The 21,352-nt window shown below is 43.8% G+C and overlaps 1 protein-coding gene across 1 annotated transcript in view; it reads left to right on the forward strand.

Annotated features, from left to right (window-relative positions):
• Positions 1-21,352, forward strand: part of cdh13 (cadherin 13, H-cadherin (heart)) — a 554,022-nt gene that overhangs the window by 256,430 nt on the left and 276,240 nt on the right. The window contains exon 5 of the mRNA XM_065022614.1: positions 8,655-8,807. Within this exon, the coding sequence (XP_064878686.1) occupies positions 8,655-8,807 (153 nt within the window). The remainder of the gene's footprint in view (positions 1-8,654; positions 8,808-21,352) is intronic.

The following is a 21,352-nucleotide window of genomic DNA, read 5'->3' on the forward strand; positions in this document are numbered from 1 at the left end:
AATTATATATTTTTTATTTTACCCCTTTTTCGTGGTATCCAATTGTTTTAGTAGCTACTATCTTGTCTCATCGCTACAACTCCCGTACGGGCTCGGGAGAGAAGGTTGAAAGTCATGCGTCCTCCGATACACAACCCAACCAAGCCGCACTGCTTCTTAACACAGCGTGCATCCAACCCGGAAGCCAGCCGCACCAATGTGTCGGAGGAAACACCATGCACCTGGCAACCTTGGTTAGCGTGCACTGCGCCCGGCTCGCCACAGGAGTCGCTGGTGCGCGATGAGACAAGGACATCCCCACCGGCAAAGCCCTCCCTAACCTGGACGACGCTAGGCCAATTGTGCGTCGCCCCACGGACCTCCCGGTCGCGGCCGGTTACAACAGAGCCTGGGCGCGAACCCAGAGTCTCTGGTGGCACAGCTGGCGCTGCAGTACAGCGCCCTTAACCACTGCGCCACCCGGGAGGCCCAGAGCGTGAGTGTTGTAGCTATGTTTGCTAGAAAGCTACCGAGGTGTCTGACACGCTGTCGTACACGTCAATCCAGTGCATCCCAAACATGATCAATGGGTGACATGTCTGGTGAGTATGCAGGCCATGGAAGACCTGGTAAATTTTCAGCTTCCAGGAATTGTGTACAGATCCTTGCGATATGGGTCTGTGCATTATCATGCTGAAACATGAGGTGATGGTGCATCAAGGTGCATTCGAATTGCCATCGATAACATTTTATTGTGTGTGCTATCTGTAGCTTATGCCTGCCCATACCATAAGCCCACCGCCACCTTGGGACACTGTTCACAACGTTGACATCAACAAACCGCTCACCCACATAACGCCATACATGTGGTCTGCGGCTGTGAGGGCGGTCAGACGTACTGCCAAATTCTCTAAAATGACGTTGGAGGCAGCTTATGGTGGAGAAATGAACATTCAATTCTCAGGCAAAAGTTCTGGTGGACATTCCTGCAGTCAGCATGCCAAATGCAAGCTCCCTCAAAACATCATCTGTGGCATTGTGTTGTGTGACAAAACTGCACATTATAGAGTGGCCTTTTATTATCCCTAGCACAAGGTGCACCTGTGTAATGATCATGCTGTTTAATCAGCTTCTTGATATGCCACACCTGTCAGGCGGGTGGATTATCTTGGCAAAGGAGAAATGATCACTAACGGAGATGTAAACAAATGTAAAACATTTGAGAGAAATAAGGTTTTTGTGCATATGGAAAACTTCTGGGATCTTTTATTTCAGCTCATGAAACACTGGACCTTACATGGTGAATTTATATTTTTGTTCAGTAACTAGTATTTTGCTCTATGCGATACAAAGCTTCTAGTTTAACGGTAGAACAGACTGTTCACCGTTTCCATAGATGTTTATAGACTATGTCTGAATACTGTAATGTCAAATTTCTAGAGTAGACAGTGTATAAGGGCACAAGGCGAGACCCAGATGCAGACGGTTAGTGTCCAAGATGTTTATTAACAATCCAAAAGGGGTAGGCAAGAGAATGGTTGTGGACTGGCAAAAACCAGTTCAGAGGTACAGAATGGCAGTCAGGCTCGAGGTCAGGGCAGGCAGAATAGTCAGGCAGGCGGGAATGGAGTCCAGAAAAACAGGCAAAGGTCAAAACAGGGAGGACTAGTAAAAGAGAATAGAAAAGGAGGAGCACAGGAAAACCACGCTGGTCGACTTGAACATTCAAGACGAACTGGCACAGAGAGCCAGGAAACACAGGGAAGAATACACCAGGGAGAATAAGCGACACCTGTGGAGGGGGTGGAGACAATCACAAGGACAGGTGAAACAGATCAGGGCCCAATGTTTCATTTATAAGCATAATACATAATACAGATATCATAACCACTGCTGAATAAATGCCTCATCTTTTCTGGCCATGATGAGTTCATATTCCGGAACTAGCTATACAACCACCATACGTATCTGTCATTTAATTGGGCCTATTAGATAGGTCCTGTACCATTATTTTATATTATATCATTTTATAGTAAGATGAAGATAATTTACCTTAGCTGAATAAAATAGAAAGGATATTTTTTTGCATATGAAGTAACTAGGTTTAGCGTAAAAGTGATAATTTGAAACAAGCCCTATACACTAGATTTAGAGTTATTCGGCAACTGTAGTTTTGATTTGATTTGATTAGGATCTCTTTTAGTCCTCATGTGGACTAATCATCCAAGAGTTCTTAACAGCTCTGAATGAGACAAACTTTAGAATGTCTTAGAAATTAAAACAAATATGAGCTGCATGGTGCGACTATAGGCTATTGATGATTTGAGAAAGTCACAAAAAAAGCATGCCTCAGGCTGCACACGCTGATCTCACATCAATTGGTCATATTTGCACCCATCAAACCAATCTCAATTTAATCTTGTCTTTACTAATATGTAAAATTAGATTTGATTTATTATGTCCCATTATTAAATGGGCAGGAACAGGGGCAGGGGAAAAGTACATGTCATCCTTATCCACTGGAATAGCGAAAGGAGGCAGCTTTTCCCCAGTTCCTTTTTCAATCGTGTTGGGTAGGCTACACTGGTTTTAGAGCTGAGCAATGTGCGTAATATGAGCAGTTGATAAATAAATATAGTAGCAGCTGGGATCCTCCTCTTTTTAGTGGCAACCATCAGAATGATGCTTTCACATGGGATTGCATATAGAAATGTCTGGGCTGATCAGAATGCTTATTTCACTCCACGCATCAACCACTGTTTGAGGACAGGTAATATTCCGTATGCCATGGCCTCGCCAACCATGGTGCTGCAGCTACCCAGTGCTTAATTGGGAAACCATGTGAAATCTGTTTGGGAACATGTTTTCACAATGAAACATATTTCAATTAAACTGTTGACAGACCCTCACTGTGTGCACTCGAGAAAGGAATGAAGGAGAGAGAGGGGGAGATGGAAGCGAACAGTGATGTGATATTCTGTAGCTAAAGGTAATGTAATTAATTAATTAATTATAGGAAGAAAAAAAAACTATTACTAGGCTATTCAAAATCAAATACTAATTCACTGTAATTGTAGGCTAACCAGCCTACTCTGTAGCCGCCCTGCACAATCAATGAACCAACACTATCACCTAGGCCTGTAGGTTCTCTCCCAGACTCATGGATAGTAATGTTGGAGCGTAGCATAAGGTAAACCGTCCATCCAGTATGTATAATAATTCAGTCCACACTCAAAGGCAAATACTAGAATTTGGTTAATTTATAATATAGGCTAGACCAATTACGTACCAAAGACATGTTAAATAGTTGTTGTTTTTCTGCTGTGCGTAATATGCGTAAGGCTATGTGTTGTATAACGGCACAATCATTATTTTAATTCAGGCTTTTTTTCTCAGGCTTGATCATATATAGGCGTATGCCTTAAGCTCTAACAGTATGGGTGTTTTGAATGAGTCATCACCTTAGAAAGCGCTGTCCATTTGGTTGTGTTAGGCTTTGAAACAACATCCACCACGACAATGTTTTCCACTCAGTTTCAACCTGTAGTTGAACTTCTTTCTTCAAATGGATCGATCACAGTGAAGTGAGTTTCAAAAGCATGATACTGTTTTGATGATAAGTGTTTGATGTGATTTTAGATTACATTTTCAGGATGTCAGTGTGGTTAGAGGGACAATAGAGCGCTGAGTGCCAGGCCATTAGCGACATGGCGATCATTAGCGAGTTGGGTACTATTAAAACATGTCCAGAGTGCATAAGAGAAGATTACAGTGAATCGTGGAATTTTACTGCAGTCATGACTAATGACTATTGGTGTGGCGGTAACACAGTCACCACAACAGCTCGAGTAGGGGCCAGAGACTGTTTGATGACATGGAAATGTCCCTGAAAGAGGCAGTTTGCTTTCATTGCCTAAGTAATGATGTGGCTGTATTAGTAGTTCAAGTTGTGTTCATTGTCATAGAGACAGTGAGGCAGTGAAAAGAGTGCTGTCTGCTCTGAGAACCAACTCACCTATAAAGACCTCCTTTATCCGTCACCCCCCAGACTAACTCTAGAAGGCAGTGCGATTTGAAAGCTGATCTATTATTTGTAATATCTGAAACCTGTAGAAGTCAGCGAACTGTTGTTCCTATGCTTTCCTGTAGGTACTGTAGTGCTGAAACAAGCGACAGATTTGGTGCAGGGGTTTAACAAGCCCAGTTGGATTTCCTCTTCGAGCAGTAACTGTAACAATATGGCTCTGAAAGGAAAACTCCACCATTATATTATATCCACCATATATTTGACATTTTAGATTATTCAAAGTATCCAAGCTTTGCCTTGATGACAGCTTGGCACCCTATTGGCATTCTCTAAACCAGCTTCATGGAATGCATTTCAATTAACAGGTGTGCCTTGTTAAAATGTAATTTGTGGAATTTCTTTCCTTCTTAATGTGTTTGAGCCAATCAGTTGTGGTGTGACAAGGTAGGGGTGGTATACAGAAGATAGCCCTATTTGGTAAAAGACCAAGTCCATATTATGGCAAGAACAGCTCAAATAAGCAAAGAGAAACGACAGTCCATCATTACTTTAAGACATGAAGGTCAGTCAATCTGAAAAATTTCAAGAACTTTGAAAGTGCAGTTGCAAAAAACATCAAGTGCTATGATGAAACTGGCTCTCATGAGGACCACCACAGGAAAGGATGACCCAGAGTTACCTCTGCTGCAGAGGATAAGTTCATTAGAGTTACCAGCCTCAGAAATGTTTGCCCAAATAAATACTTCACAGAGTTCAAGTAACAGACACATCTCAACAGTTCAGAGGAGACTGTGTGAATCAGGCCTTCATGGCCAAATGACTGCAAAGACACCACTACTAAAGGATGCCAACAAGAAGAAGAGACTTGATTGTGCCAAGAAACACGAGCAATGGACAGTAGACCGGTGGAAATCTGTCCTTTGGTCTGAAGAGTCCAAATTTGAGATTTTTGGTTCCAACCACCGTGCCTTTGTGAGATGCAGAGTAGGTGAACGGATGATCTCTGCATGTGTGGTTCCCACCATGAAGCATGGAGGAGGAGGTGTGATGGTGTGGGGGTGCTTTGCTGGTGACACTGTCAGTGATTTATTTAGAATTCAAGGCCCACTTAACCAGGATGGCTACCACAGCATTCTACAGCGATACACCACCCCATCTGGTTTGCGTTTAGTGGGACTATCATTTGACTATCATCAGAACAATTACCAACACAACCCCAGGCTGTGTAAGGGCTATGTGACCAAGAAGGAGAGTGATGGAGTGCTGCATCAGATGACCTGGCCTCCACAATCACCTGACCTCAACCCAATTGAGATGGTTTGGGATTATGAGTGTGACCAAAGAGTGAAGGAAAAGCAGCCAACAAGTGCTCAGCATATGTGGGAACTCCTTCAAGACTGTTGGAAAAGCATTCCTCATGAAGCTGTTTGAGAGATTGCCAAGAGTGTGCAAAGCTGTCATCAAGGCAAACGGTGGCTACTTTGAAGAATCTAAAATCTTAAATCTATTTTGATTTCTTTATTAACCCATTTTTTGGTTACTACATGATTCCATATGTTATTTTATAGTTTTGATGTCTTCACTATTATTCTTCATTGTAGAAAATATAAAAAATAAAGAAAAACTATTGAATGAGTAGGTGTGTCCAAACTTTTAACTGGTACTGTATGTGCTGTGTTTGTTTGTTGTTAAATAAATGCAGGTCCTTTTTTAGGGTGCATAGTCCATTGTGAGAGTATAATGTAGCTGGTATGGAATGGTTGTATTCAAATGGGCTATTCTGTAGCTGTGTGTGAATACACTGATTCTCCAAGTGAACTCTCTGTGAGAAGTCCTTCCAAAATGTCCTTAAACAGCCCCATGTTTTACTGTAAATACACAGAACATATGTGCTTTGCTGCTCATGGGTTAGGACAACATATGTTCTACATTCTACAGGCATCGTCTGTTGGCTAAAAGACATCAAGGATCTTCTGGGAAAAATGTCAAACGGCATAACATCAATTGGATCTGTTTGAAACTAACGAATGACCTACCCATAACCTTTCTGTTGCCCTTTACTGCAGTCAAATGACAAATTTACTTTCTAGTGGCTTCATGGATGGAATGTTACTCATATTTTTCATCATTTCATAATTAATCAACTTTTTTTTTAAACACACAGAAAATCTGGTGTTTCTATTTGAAACAGTTTTGTTATAATTCAGTCTTCTGTGATGTATATAACGTGTAATATCGGGATGCAAACTCAAAATGTAATACATTTAAACTCTGTATCTGACATGGTACAGGTGTCTTCTTTTTTTAAGCCCAAAACCATGTGTGTGAGGTGGATACTTTTGTTTCAAAGTTGATTTGTTCAAGACTACCAAGAATCACTTTGTGTGACCCGGACTAAGCCCATTGCAGTAAAAGGTTAGGTTTGAAGGACAGATTTTTTTTTTCTAAATGACTTAAATGTAAATGTAAATGTTAAATATAGTGTATATCCTCATATAGTCTGGGGTGAAAGTAAGGAGGTCCAGTATGGCGTCCCGGCAAAAGACTGTAAATAGTGTGGGTACGCCGTACCAGTAAAACATGAGCCTATCACAATAATTATAACAAAATGTTAAGAAAACTGTTGGCTGTTACACCACTTTTTAATATTACCGCAGAGTCAGAGGCATGAAAAATGTGTGTTGTAGCCAATGCTCCAAAATTAGATGTGGTGAGATGAAAACAGACATTTAACCAAGGCAGTGGACGCAAAAATTCTGGCCTAAATACAATCACCAAATGCCTTTACACTTTTTGGTGTTTTGTGTAACAGATGTCTCTTCCATTCACCACTGTTTGGAGGATGGAAATATGTTGTGAGAGGTTGAATGAATTCTACTTTCACCCCTGCATACAGTATCATAGACATTGTGGCCTGGTTCCAGATCTGTTTGTAGCATCTTGCCAACACCTATGGTGTTTGATATGAGTTGGTTATACAGCACAGACAGATCTGGGAACGGTCTGTAAGCACTGGTTTTACATGTCAAACCAGTCTGGGTTTGACATGTACAGCCTTGCATGGGCATGTGAGTGTGCAGTGCAGTGTGAATCTAACATCCTCTGATCTCTTTTGCCTTTAACCTTCCTCCTTCTGCTGGGACCTGTGGATGTTGCTGCATTTGCTAGCTTATTGTGAGTACACATCGGATTACACATCTGATTACACATCGGATTACACATCTGATTACACATCGGATTACACATCTGGTTACACATCTGATTACACATCTGATTACACATCTTACACATCTGATTACACATCTGATTACACATCGGATTACACATCTGATTACACATCGGATTACACATCTGATTACACATCTGATTACACATCTGATTACACATCGGATTACACATCTGATTACACATCTGGATTACACATCTGATTACACATCTGATTACACATCTGATTACACATCTGATTACACATCATATTACACATCTGATTACACATCTGATTACACATCTGATCTGACATCTATTACGCACACATCAGATTACACATCTGATTACACATCTGGTTACACATCTGGTTACACATCTGGTTACACATCTGATTACACATCCGGTCACACATCTGATTACACATCATATTACACATCTGGTTACACATCTGATTACACATCTGATTACACATCGGATTACACATCATATTACACATCGGATTACACATCAGATTACACGTCTGATTACACATCTGGTTACACATCTGATTACACATCTGGTTACACATCGGTTACACATCTGATTACACATCATATTACACATCTGATTACACATCAGATTACACGCACATCTGGTTACACATCTGGTTACACATCTGATTACACATCTGATTACACATCTGATTACACATCTGGTTACACATCTGATTACACATCTGATTACACATCGGATTACACATCAGACACACACATCTTACACGATTACATCAGATTATCTGGTTACACATCGGATTACACATCTGATTACACATCTGATTACACATCAGATTACACATCCGATTACACATCCGGTTACACATCCGATTACACATCTGATTACACATCTGATTACACATCGGATTACACATCAGATTACACATCGGATTACACATCAGATTACACATCGGATTACACATCCGGTTACACATCAGATTACACATCAGATTACACATCGGATTACACATCTGGTTACACATCTGGTTACACATCTGATTACACATCTGATTACACATCCGGTTACACATCCGATTACACATCTGATTACACATCAGATTACACATCCGATTACACATCTGGTTACACATCTGGTTACACATCTGATTACACATCTGATTACACATCTGGTTACACATCCGGTTACACATCTGATTACACATCAGATTACACATCTGATTACACATCTGGCCAAACCATGTTCTCATCTGAATTGTTTGCTGATACACACACTTAACTGAAAGCAGTCGTGTTTTGGTGTTACATTTGCTTGGAAGATTTAGCATTATTTGAATACATACAGTATGTAAGGAATACATCATCCATATTTTCAGTGGAAGAAATACTGCCAGTTCCGATGTAATACTGACACATTGCTAATGACGGCTTGTTGTTTTGTGTGACTCCAGGTGATGTCGCCAGGCATGGAGAATGACCACATCTTCCATATGACTGGGTCCGGTGCTGACCAGGACCCCAAGGGTGTGTTCACCATCAACAGGGTGACTGGAGAGGTGTCCGTCAGCCAAGAGCTGGACAGAGAGGCCATCAGCTCCTACACGGTGAGTACAAACCTCACACAGCCGAAAGAAAGACAGACATTTTGATTCCATCTCCTGATGCTTTTATTCATTCATGTACAACAAAATATGTGTCAAACGTAACATTAGAGAGAAAGTAGAGGTGTTTAGGTTTCAACTACAGACTTAGATTCCAGATCTAGGCTGTGAATATATCTGGCAGAATCTGTCTGAGAGAAAATGGACTCAAATTCTCTCATGGGTGACTTGATGCTATCAGTCACAAGTTGAAGGTTTGTGATAAAAGAGTCATAAGAAGACTGCGGGAATCTAGTTTATTCAAACGCCTCTGGGGTGTCTTCCTGACTAAAGCATTTCCTTGCAAAACAGAGTGATTCTTTCTTCAAGTCACACACAATTGATTGTATCCCACTTGCAGTGATAGACACAAGTCTAGTTAGTTGAGTGCATGTTCGTAGATGAGACTTTGCTTTTTTATTAATGACTGTCAATGGAGTGTGTGGCTAAACATAAGTGTCTGGGGTGTTTGATTGGTGGTGAAGTAGAAGGAAGGAGCAGGCTTCTGAGAGAGGGGCAGAGGGAGACAGCAGGCCCAGGTGGGATTATACCAGAGACACAGCCAAGCACTTGACATTTACATCTCTTTCCTGAGTTCTCCCCAGCTACACACAACACGCAAGCACATACAGTGCATTCGGAAAGTATTCAGACCCCTTTACTTAAAAAAAAAAATCCCGCTCGTACGTCTACACACACTACCCCCTAATGACAAAGCACCATTTATTAAAAATAAAAAACTGAAATATCACATTTACATAAGTATTCAGACCTTTTTCTCAATAGTTTGTTGAAGCATCTTTGGCAGCGATTACAGCCTTGAGTCTTCTTGGGTATGACGCTACAAGCTTGGCACACCTGTATTTGTGGATTTAAGAATGATGGAGGCCACTGTGTTCTTGGGGACCTTCAATGCTGCAAACATTTTTTGGTACCCTTCCCCAGATCTGTGCCTCGACACAATCCTGTCTCGGAGCTCTACGGACAATTCCTTCGACCTCATGGATTGGTTTTTGCTCTGACATGCACTGTCAACTGTGGAACCTTATATATACAGGTGTGTGCCTTTCCAAATCATGTCCAATCAATTGAATTTACCAGAGGTGGACTCCAATCAAGTTGTAGAAACATCTCAATTTCGAGACTCATAGCAAATGGTCTGAATACACACACACACACACACACACACACACATGCACACACAGCCTCCAATTTCAGTCCCCACTGGCAAGTATGCACACATCATTTTTTTATTTTATTGATTTTATTGAACCTTTATTTAACGAGGTAAGTTTTTAAACCACTGCCATTTCACTTGAGTTAAATGTAGATTTCGATTAAGGAGTATGACTGTGTCCACCTGCGTGAATGTCTGAGGAGTTGTGTAGTTGTCTGTGTTCAATGGTTTAAGTTATGACATATCAGTGGTTTAACAGTTTGTGTAGGTGCTGACTCTTTCATTGGAAGGTGCTGTTTGTATTTAGTTGCTTACGTCCATATGGTCTGTTGTCATTACATGCTTGCTGCTGGATGTTGCACTGTTAGTCACATTAGATCCAGAGAAAACATTGCTAAAAGGATAGCATGCAATTACTCTCTCTCCCTCTTGGTCTGCTACCAATGCACTGCCCAAATTCATTCAGAAATGTGGAAATGAGTCATGGATTGATTCCCAGGAGCGGCAGCATTATGATAATCCATTGCCTCCCCTGCTCTGGGCTGCTATGTTTTAGAGCCTGCCTGGCCCACTCATAACACATTGTGCTACTGGAGCTCCACGCTAACTGCTCTATCAGTCACACAGATGCAAAGTTTGGGGCTTTCACCTGACTTTTCCGTAATGCACGCACGCGCGCACGCACGCACGCACGCACACACACACACACACACACACACACACACACACACACACACACACACACACACACACACACACACACACACACACACACACACACACACACACACACACACACACACACACACAGAGAGAAACAGAAACAGACAGACACACAGTGGCTTCAGTGTTGAAGCACTCATCACCTAATTTCGTTGTATCAGGGCAGAATAACTGCATTTCCGTATAATCCAGTAGCATCACATCAGGGATAATTATATGGCTGCTAATTCAGCCCATCTCACAGCAGCAATCACAGACACACACACTCTCTCTCACCCCCACTGGGCTATGACCTCATCCTCTATACAGGCTGTTTACCAGAGCCCACAACAGCATTCTATTCTATTCTATTCTCTCTCTCTCTCTCTCTCTCTCTCTCTCTCTCTCTCTCTCTCTCTGGAGGGAGTCTCTAACAGGATGTTGTTATTTATTCATCTCTGTTGTAAACAGGACCGTTGATTGTTCTAGACTGACACATTGTATTGTTAATGGTCTGAAATGTGAGGAAGGAACCACAAGCTTTCCGCAGTTACGAAACACTCAGATAATATTCAGAGTTGAGAGGAGGGAGATACTGTATAGAAGAACAACACAGACAACAGACAACGAGGAGACGGGATCAGCAACTTCCCATGATTCATAGTTTTTAACCTCTGCACTATTATAGTAATTGTATTTGCAGTTTTCTGCTGCTTACCCAAATCATTGACTTACTGCTGTTCAGTTGCTACCACCATACACAGAAGTGAAGAACAGATTTAAAATGTTATTCATTCACAATCGAATTCACTCATACAAATAAACGCTGGCTCATGTAAACAAAAACAAATGAAAACAAAAGTTTAAAACACCGACACAGTTTGTCCATGTGATACTTCCTGTGTCAGAACATTCATCTTTCTGTCTAAGCAAGCGTGGAATTGATATCTAGCAATCTCTCACACACTCTCCTTCCTATCCTCTCTCTCCTCCCTCTCCTCTCTCTCTCTCCATCTCTCTCCCTCTCATTCGATGCAAGAAATCTCTAATTTAATCATGGTCTTTCTACACTGCTCAAAACAATAAAGGGAACACTTAAACAACACAATGTAACTCCAAGTCAATCACACTTCTGTGAAATCAAACTGTCCACTTAGGAAGCAACACTGATTGACAATACATTTCACATGCTGTTGTGCAACTGGAATAGACAACAGGTGGAAATTATAGGCAATTAGCAAGAAACCCCCAATAAAGGAGTGGTTCTGCAGGTGGGGACCACAGACTACTTCTCAGTTCCTATGCTTCCTGGCTGATGTTTTGGTCACTTTTGAATGCTGGCGGTGCTTTCACACTAGTGGTAGCATGAGACGGAGTCTACAACCCACACAAGTGGCTCAGGTAGTGCAGCTCATCCAGGATGGCACATCAATGCGAGCTGTGGCAAGAAGGTTTGCTGTGTCTGTCAGCGTAGTATCCAGAGCATGGAGGCGCTACCAGGAGACAGGCCAGTACATCAGGAGACGTGGAGGAGGCCGTAGGAGGGCAACAACCCAGCAGCAGGACCGCTACCTCCGCCTTTGTGCAAGGAGGAGCAGGAGGAGCACTGCCAGAGCCCTGCAAAATGACCTCCAGCAGGCCACAAATGTGCATGTGTCTGCTCAAACGGCCAGAAACAGACTCCATGAGGGTGGTATGAGGGCCCGACATCCACAGGTGCAGGACGTTTTTCATTTGCCAGAGAACACCATGATTGGCAAATTTGACACTGGCGCCCTGTGCTCTTCACAGATGAAAGCAGGTTCACACTGAGCACATGTGACAGACGTGATCGTTTGGAGACGCCATGGAGAACGTTCTGCTGCCTGCAACATCCTCCAGCATGACCGGTTTGGCGGTGGGTCAGTCATGGTGTGGGGTGGCATTTCTTTGGGGGGCCGCACAGCCCTCCATGTGCTCGCCAGAGGTAGCCTGACTGCCATTAGGTACCGAGATGAGATCCTCAGACCCCTTGTGAGACCATATGCTGGTGCAGTTGGCCCTGGGTTCCTCCTAATGCAAGACCATGCTAGACCTCATGTGGCTGGAGTGTGTCAGCAGTTCCTGCAAGAGGAAGGCATTGATGCTATGGACTGGTCCGCCCGTTCCCCAGACCTGAATCCAATTGAGCACATCTGGGACATCATGTCTCGCTCCATCCACCAACGCCACTTTGCACCACAGACTGTCCAGGAGTTGGCGGATGCTTTAGTCCAGGTCTGGGAGGAGATCCCTCAGGAGACCATCCGTCACCTCATCAGTAGCATGCCCAGGCGTTGTAGGGAGGTCATACAGGCAAGTGGAGGCCACACACACTACTGAGCCTCATTTTGACTTGTTTTAAGGACATTACATCAAAGTTGGATCAGCCTGTAGTGTGGTTTTCCACTGTAATTATGAGTGTGACTCCAAATCCAGACCCTCCATGGGTTGATACATTTGATTTCCATTGATCATTTTTGTGTGATTTTGTTGTCAGCACATTCAACTATGTAAAGAAAAAAGTATTTAAGAATATTTAATTCATTCAGATCTAGGATATGTTGTTTTAGTGTTCCCTTTATTTTTTTGAGCAGTGTAGTTCTCCTTTAAAGGCTCTATTATCATTGGGCTGGACTGCAGCCTGTCCCCATGCCCATACCCATGTCAGGCTTGGTAAATCCCCCTCAGATGGAGTCTGGCACGGGGTAGATGACAGATGACAGTAGCCTCTGCTCCTGGAGACTCTGAGCTCCCAAATGCATTGGAGTGTTTTTTTAGTCTGTCTGATCCCCAGTGCAGCACAGAGCACATGAGCAGGTCACTCACTCCTGTATAGGACTTGAGAGGGATTTCATGATTACTCACAGTTGTACAGTTGGAGATGCAGCCATTTCCATAGAAACAAGACACAGAAGAAGTTGAAGAAGATAGAGGATTTAGGGAAGATGAAAACAAGCAGAAGCTCCTGGGTATAAGGATATAAGTGAGCTGTTATCGTTGGTCGAGGTGTGTGAAGGTATGAGAGAGCTGGAGGAGAGTTTAAAGGACTGGACATCCGTCTGTAGCCAGAGACACAGCCAGACTCTGAGATAGAACTTGAGGAGATAACAAACACTACACACAGTTTAAAAGGTGTTTGAGGACGTTTGGCTATGCATGTAGGTGTATGTTTGACTGTGTGTGTGTCAGTGTGTGTATGTGTATCTGACCAGTCAATGCTCTGTTCTTTTATAGATAGTCTGGCCTCTGTTGACCTAAACAATCTTTGGCAGCGCATTGATGTTGTTGGACAGGATAGTGTGAGTGTGTGTCTGCTTGTTGTGCATGTACTGTATGGTCAGCACACTGTGAAATAGCTTCCTGGCAACAAGGCTAACCAATTCCCTGTTATCTGAAAGGAAGGGTAACTCATAATAGTTGTTCCTTCTCACTACCAAAAGGCTGACAAAAAAAAAGGTTTTTACAGAGTCTTCCAGCTGGGTTGACTGGCACATGAAAGCTGAGAGAATGGGGAGCAGGGGACAGAGACATGCTCCCGATGCCAGATCAAATTACTGCTCTCAGATAAGACCTTATTCCTCTATGCTCCCAGACGCCGCTGTAGAATGACACAATGGCAGCACAAACTCATCCCCCAGTTTACTGCAGTCTACACAGCCTCATAGATACTGACAGCAGGGCGATGAGAGACAAGGAGGAGGAGCCACAGGAGAGAACCGAGTGAGATGGAGATGGAGAGAAAGACAGTAAGAGAGCGATATGTATATATATATACTCCATACTCTCAATACATGTATATACATATATATGTGTGTATGGAGTAAGAGCGAGAGGGAAAGAGAGCGAGGAAGAGAGAGAGAGACGGAAAAAGAGAGCGAGCGAGAATAGGAGTGAGAGAAGAGACAGATAATGAAAGAGAGAGAAATTCAATAATCCATCAGGAATAATATAGGTTTGCTGTTGTCTCTTTGTATGAGTTAAGGCACCACACTGTTCCCGCTCTCTGTACTATTTCTGCTACAGAACATTACTACATATTTTCCTGATGACTTATCTGACAGTGTGCTGCAGCTTGGGGTCTGACGATTTCCTCCACATAGTTCAGGAGCACAGTAGCAGTGATTTCTTCTCCCCTTCCAGCTAGTTGAGGTTTTCTCGGTGTGGTGGTGCTACTCTCCTGCTGTCACCATAAGCTCAGCCACCAGAGGGGCAATATTGTTTACATTTGCCAAAAGGAATGTTTTGATCCACTATAGGGTAGTAATGGAATCACTGTATCCAACAGCTGTTTGTTCGCCATCGATCTGCCTCCCTCCCCTCTGTGGTCCTCAGGCCCTCGACAGTTGGCACACAGCTTTGCTCTGTTCAGTGGTGCAGTCTTGCTCTCTCTCTCTGCCGGGGTCTCACATGGCCTCCCATGGCCTCATCAGGGTAACTCATACCCTTCCTTATTTAATTACACACACAGTGTGTGCTCTACACCACGTCTGTGGCTCTGGAAGAAGACCAAGAGACAAAACAAGTTGAGTTTGAAAAAGTTGTGCAAACTGTGTGTGTGTACGAAGCTTACATGCTTTTGTCCCACTGGGATGTGAGGGGAGTTAACCATTTTCAGCTGATAACGGAATATAACTTTTAAAGTGGAAAGTCCAATGTCAGTTGCACGTAGAATCAGTTATGATCATCAGGCACATGTTTGTTGCACACAGTTTTTGTTGTTGTTCCTCTGAACCCACCTCCCGCAAGTTGCCGTGACATTGTCAAGTTCGCCCCCACCCCAAGCAATACGACTGATAAATAGCTAACAACATAGCGACACAGACTATCTGACTTAACCTTGTATCTTTATTGACCTTTTATTTCAATAGTTTGCCTCTTTGCACACTCACAGGGCCCTACACACTCACACACACTGTCACTCCAACACGCACTCACTCCGTCATCATTTGTTCTCTCACACATAATAGGCACATACGTTTGTACTGACTCCACACACCTGCGCACACACTAATATGCAAGCTGCACTCACATCGGTAGCCATGAAGTGCTTTGAAAGGCTGGTCATGGCTCACATCAACACCATCACGTCAGAAACCCTAGACCCACTCCAATTCGCATACCGCCCCAACAGATCCACAGATGATGCCATCTCGATTGCACTCCACACTGCCCTTTCCCACCTGGACAAAAGGAACACCTATGTGAGAATGATGTTCATTGACTACAGCACAGCGTTCAACACCATAGGGCCCTCAAAGCTCATCACTAAGCTAAGGACCCTGGGTCTTAACACCTCCCTCTGCAACTAGATCCTGGACTTCCTGATGGGCCGCCCCCAGGTGGTAAGGGTAGGTAACAACACATCTGCCACGCTGATTCTCAACACTGGGGCCCCTCAGAGGTATGTGCTTAGTCCCCTCCTGTACTTCCTGTTCACCCACGACTCTGTGGCCAAGCACGACTTCAACACCATCATTAAGTTAGCTGACGACACAAAAGAGGTAGGCCTGATCACCGACAAGACAACAATGAGCCAGCCTATAGGGAGGAGGTCAGAGAACTGGCAGTGTGGTGCCAGGACAACAACATCTCTCTCAATGTGAGCAAGACAAAGGAGCTGATCGTAGGCTATAGAAAAAGGAGGGCCGGACATGCCCCCATTAACATCGACAGGACTGAAGTGGAGTGGGTCGAGAGTTTCAAGATCCTTGGTGTCCACCTCACCAACAAATGATCATGGTCCAAACACACCAAGACAGTTGTGAAGAGGGCCCGACAACACCTTTTCCCCCTTAGGAGACTGAAAAGATTTGGCATTGGTCCACAGATCATCAAAAAGTTCTACAGCTGCACCATCGAGAGCATTCTGACTGGTTGCATCACCGCCTGATATGGCAACTGCTCTGCATCTGACCATAAGGCGCTACAGAGGGTAGTGCTACCTTTTGATAGATCTTTTTAAAAACTGTAGTTTATTTAGTATTTATTCAGCATCACCACCATCACCATGGTGACGAGCTCGGGGTCGGGAGGTGAGGGATACAGCGTGCTGATTGGTGGGAGGATGATGGGCAGGCAGAGTGTGGAGTGGTAAATAACACACTCATTTAGCCAGGTGACATGTTGAGTGTTCTGTCCTGTTGAGTGTTACTCACATGTTAAGACAGCCACAACATGCCTTGAGTTCAGTGTGTGTGTGTGTGTGTGTGGGGGGGGGGGGATGCTGGGGGGGCGAGGGGCTCTAAGTCTTGAACTGCATTGTTGGTTAAGAGCTTGTAAGTAGGCATTTCATGTTGCATTTCATGTTGTATATATTTGGCGCATGTGACGAATACAATTTGATTTGATTTTATACTGTTGCCTAGCCCCCTTACCCCGATACATATCTACCTCCATCACTCTAGTATCCCTGTCACCTTACCCCTATACATATCTACCTCCATCACTCTAGTATCCCTGTCACCTTACCACTATACATATCTACCTCCATCACTCCAGCATCCCTGTCACCTTCCCCCTATACATATCTACCTCCATCACTCTAGTATCCCTGTCACCTCCCCTATAGTATCCCTCACCTCACCCCTCACCTCACCCCCTATACATATCTACCTATCACTCTAGTCCCTATACATATCTACTACTCCATCACTCTAGTATCCCTGTCACCTTCCCCTATACATATCTACCTCCATCACTCTAGTATCCCTGTCACCTCCATCACTCACTCTAGTATCCCTGTCACCTTACCCCTATACATATCTATACATATCTATCCTGTCACCTCACATCTACCTCCATCACTCTAGTATCCCTGTCACCTCACCCCTATACATATCTACCTCCATCACTCTAGTATCCCTGTCACCTTACCCCTATACATATCTACCTCCATCACTCTAGTATCCCTGTCACCTTACCCCTATACATATCCCTGTCACCTTAACACTCCATATCTATCCATCACTCTAGTATCCCTGTCACCTTACCCCTATACATATCTACCTCCATCACTCTAGTATCCCTGTCACCTTACCCCTATACATATCTACCTCCATCACTCTAGTATCCCTGTCACCTTACCCCTATACATATCTGCCTCCATCACTCTAGTATCCCTGTCATCTTACCCCTATCTACCTCCATCACTCCAGTACCTCCATACTACCAGTATCCCTGTCACCCTACCCCTATCAGTATCTACCTATACACTACCAGTATCCCTGTCACCTTACCCCTATACATATCTACCTCCATCACTCTAGTATCCCTGTCACCTTACCCCTATACATATCTACCTCCATCACTCCTCCAGTATCCCTGTCACCTCCTTACCTAGTATCCCTATACATATCCCTGTCACCTCCATCACTCTAGTATCCCTGTCACCTTACCACTATACATATCTACCTCCATCACTCTAGTATCCCTGTCACCTTATACCTACCTATACATATCTACCTCCATCACTACCAGTATCCCTGTCACCTTACCCCCTATACATATCTACCTCCATCACTCTAGTATCCCTGTCACCTTACCCCTATACATATCTACCTCCATCACTCTAGTATCCTGTCACCTACCCCTATACATATCTACCTCCATCACTCCAGCATCCCTGTCACCTTCCCCTATACATCTACCTCCATCACTCTCCCTGCCCACCTAGTATCCCTCCCTTACTATACATATCTACCTCCATCACTCTAGTATCCCTGTCACCTTACCACTATACATATCTACCTCCATCACTCTAGTATCCCTGTCACCTTACCCCTATACATATACATCATCTACCTCCATCACTCTAGTATCCCTGTCACCTTACCCCTATACATATCTACCTCCATCACTCTAGTATCCCTGTCACCTTATACATATCTACCTCCATCACTCTAGTATCCCTGTCACCTTACATATCTACCTCCATCCCCTGTCACCTCACCCCTATACATATCTACTCCATCACTCTAGTATCCCTGTCACCTTACCCCTATACATATCTACCTCCATCACTCTAGTATCCCTGTCACCCTCACCCCCTCCATACCCCTATACATATCTGTCACCTCCATCACTCCAGCATCCCTGTCACCTTACCCCTATACATATCTACCTCCATCACTCTAGTATCCCTGTCACCTTACCCCTATACATATCTACCTCCATCACTCTAGTATCCCTGTCACCTTACTCCCCTATACATATCTACCTCCATCACCTAGTATCCCTGTCACCTTACCTACCTATACATATCCCTGTCACCTACCTCCATCACTCTAGTACCTCCCCTGTCACCTTACCCCTATACATATCTACCTCCATCACTCTAGTATCCCTGTCACCTTACCCCTATACATATCTACCTCCATCACTCTAGTATCCCTGTCACCTCACCCCTATACATATCTACCTCCATCACTCTAGTATCCCTGTCACCTACCCTATACATATCTACCTCCATCACTCTAGCATCCCTGTCACCTTTACCCCTATACATATCTACCTCCATCACTCCAGCATCCCTGTCACCTCCCCTATACATATCTACCTCCATCACTCTAGTATCCCTGTCACCTTACCCCTATACATATCTACCTCCATCACTCTCCAGTATCCCTGTCACCTTACCCCTATACATATACATACTACCTCCATCACTCCAGTATCCCTGTCACCTTACCCCCAACCATACATATCTACCTCCATCACTCCAGTATCCCTGTCACCTTACCCCTATACATATCTACCTCCATCACTCCAGCATCCCTGTCACCTTACCCCTATACATATCTACCTCCATCACTCCAGCATCCCTGTCACCTTACCCCTATACATATCTACCTCCATCACTCCAGTATCCCTGTCACCTTACCCCTATACATATCTACCTCCATCACTCTAGCATCCCTGTCACCTTACCCCTATACATATCTACCTCCATCACTCTAGTATCCCTGTCACCTTACCCCTATACATATCTACCTCCATCACTCCAGCATCCCTGTACATGGAAATATGTTATTGGAACGGACTTTTACATTTTTTGCTGTATGGAGTATGCTTACTTATTTCCTTGCTTTATTGTGTATTTCATGTCTTTTTTATAGTAATGCATTGTTATTGATTAATGCATTGCTGGGTTTTGAGTTGGCAAGAAAGGCATTTCACTGTACCGGTGTCCAAACATGCCTGGATTAAGATACAGTCTCTGTACCAGTGTCCAAACATGCCTGGATTAAGATACGGTCTCTGTACCGGTGTCCAAACATGCCTGGATTAAGATACGGTCACTGTACCGGTATCCAAACATGCCTGGATTAAGATACGGTCACTGTACCGGTATCCAAACATGCCTGGATTAAGATACGGTCACTGTACCGGTATCCAAACATGCCTGGATTAAGATACGGTCACTGTACCGGTATCCAAACATGCCTGGATTAAGATACGGTCACTGTACCGGTATCCAAACATGCCTGGATTAAGATACGGTCACTGTACCGGTATCCAAACATGCCTGGATTAAGATACGGTCACTGTACCGGTATCCAAACATGCCTGGATTAAGATACGGTCACTGTACCGGTATCCAAACATGCCTGGATTAAGATACGGTCACTGTACCGTATCCAAACATGCCTGGATTAAGATACGGTCACTGTACCGGTATCCAAACATGCCTGGATTAAGATACGGTCACTGTACCGGTATCCAAACATGCCTGGATTAAGATACGGTCACTGTACCGGTATCCAAACATGCCTGGATTAAGATACGGTCACTGTAATCCAAACATGCCTGGATTAAGATACGGTCACTGTACCGGTATCCAAACATGCCTGGATTAAGATACGGTCACTGCCTATTAAGATACCGGTATCCAAACATGCCTGGATTAAGATACGGTCACTGTACCGGTATCCAAACATGCCTGGATTAAGATACGGTCACTGATCCAAACATGCCTGGATTAAGATACGAGTCACTGTACCGGTATCCAAACATCCCTGGATTAAGATACGGTCAAACAGAATTTAAGATACGGTCACTGATACCGTATCCAAACATGCCTGGATTAAGATCCAAACATGCCTGGATTAAGATACGGTCACTGTACCGGTATCCAAACATGCCTGGATTAAGATACGGTCACTGTACCGGTATCCAAACATGCCTGGATTAAGATACGGTCACTGTACCGTATCCAAACATGCCTGGATTAAGATTCAAGATCCAAACATGCCTGGATTAAGATACGGTCACTGTACCGGTATCCAAACATGCCTGGATTAAGATACGGTCACTGTACCGGTATCCAAACATGCCTGGATTAAGATACGGTCTCTGTACCGTATCCAAACATGAAGATATTCAGAGGTCAAGATAAACAAATGGGATCACTGTACCGGTATCCAAACATCCTGGATTAAGATACGGTCACTGTACCGGTATCCAAACATGCCTGGATTAAGATACGGTCACTGTACCGGTATCCAAACATCCCTGGATTAAGATACGGTCACTGTACCGGTATCCAAACATGCCTGGATTAAGATACGGTCACTGTACCGGTATCCAAACATGCCTGGATTAAGATACGGTC

The sequence above is a fragment of the Oncorhynchus nerka genome, linkage group LG9a (genome assembly GCF_034236695.1).
Source record: "Oncorhynchus nerka isolate Pitt River linkage group LG9a, Oner_Uvic_2.0, whole genome shotgun sequence".
NCBI classification, from domain to species: domain Eukaryota; kingdom Metazoa; phylum Chordata; class Actinopteri; order Salmoniformes; family Salmonidae; genus Oncorhynchus; species Oncorhynchus nerka.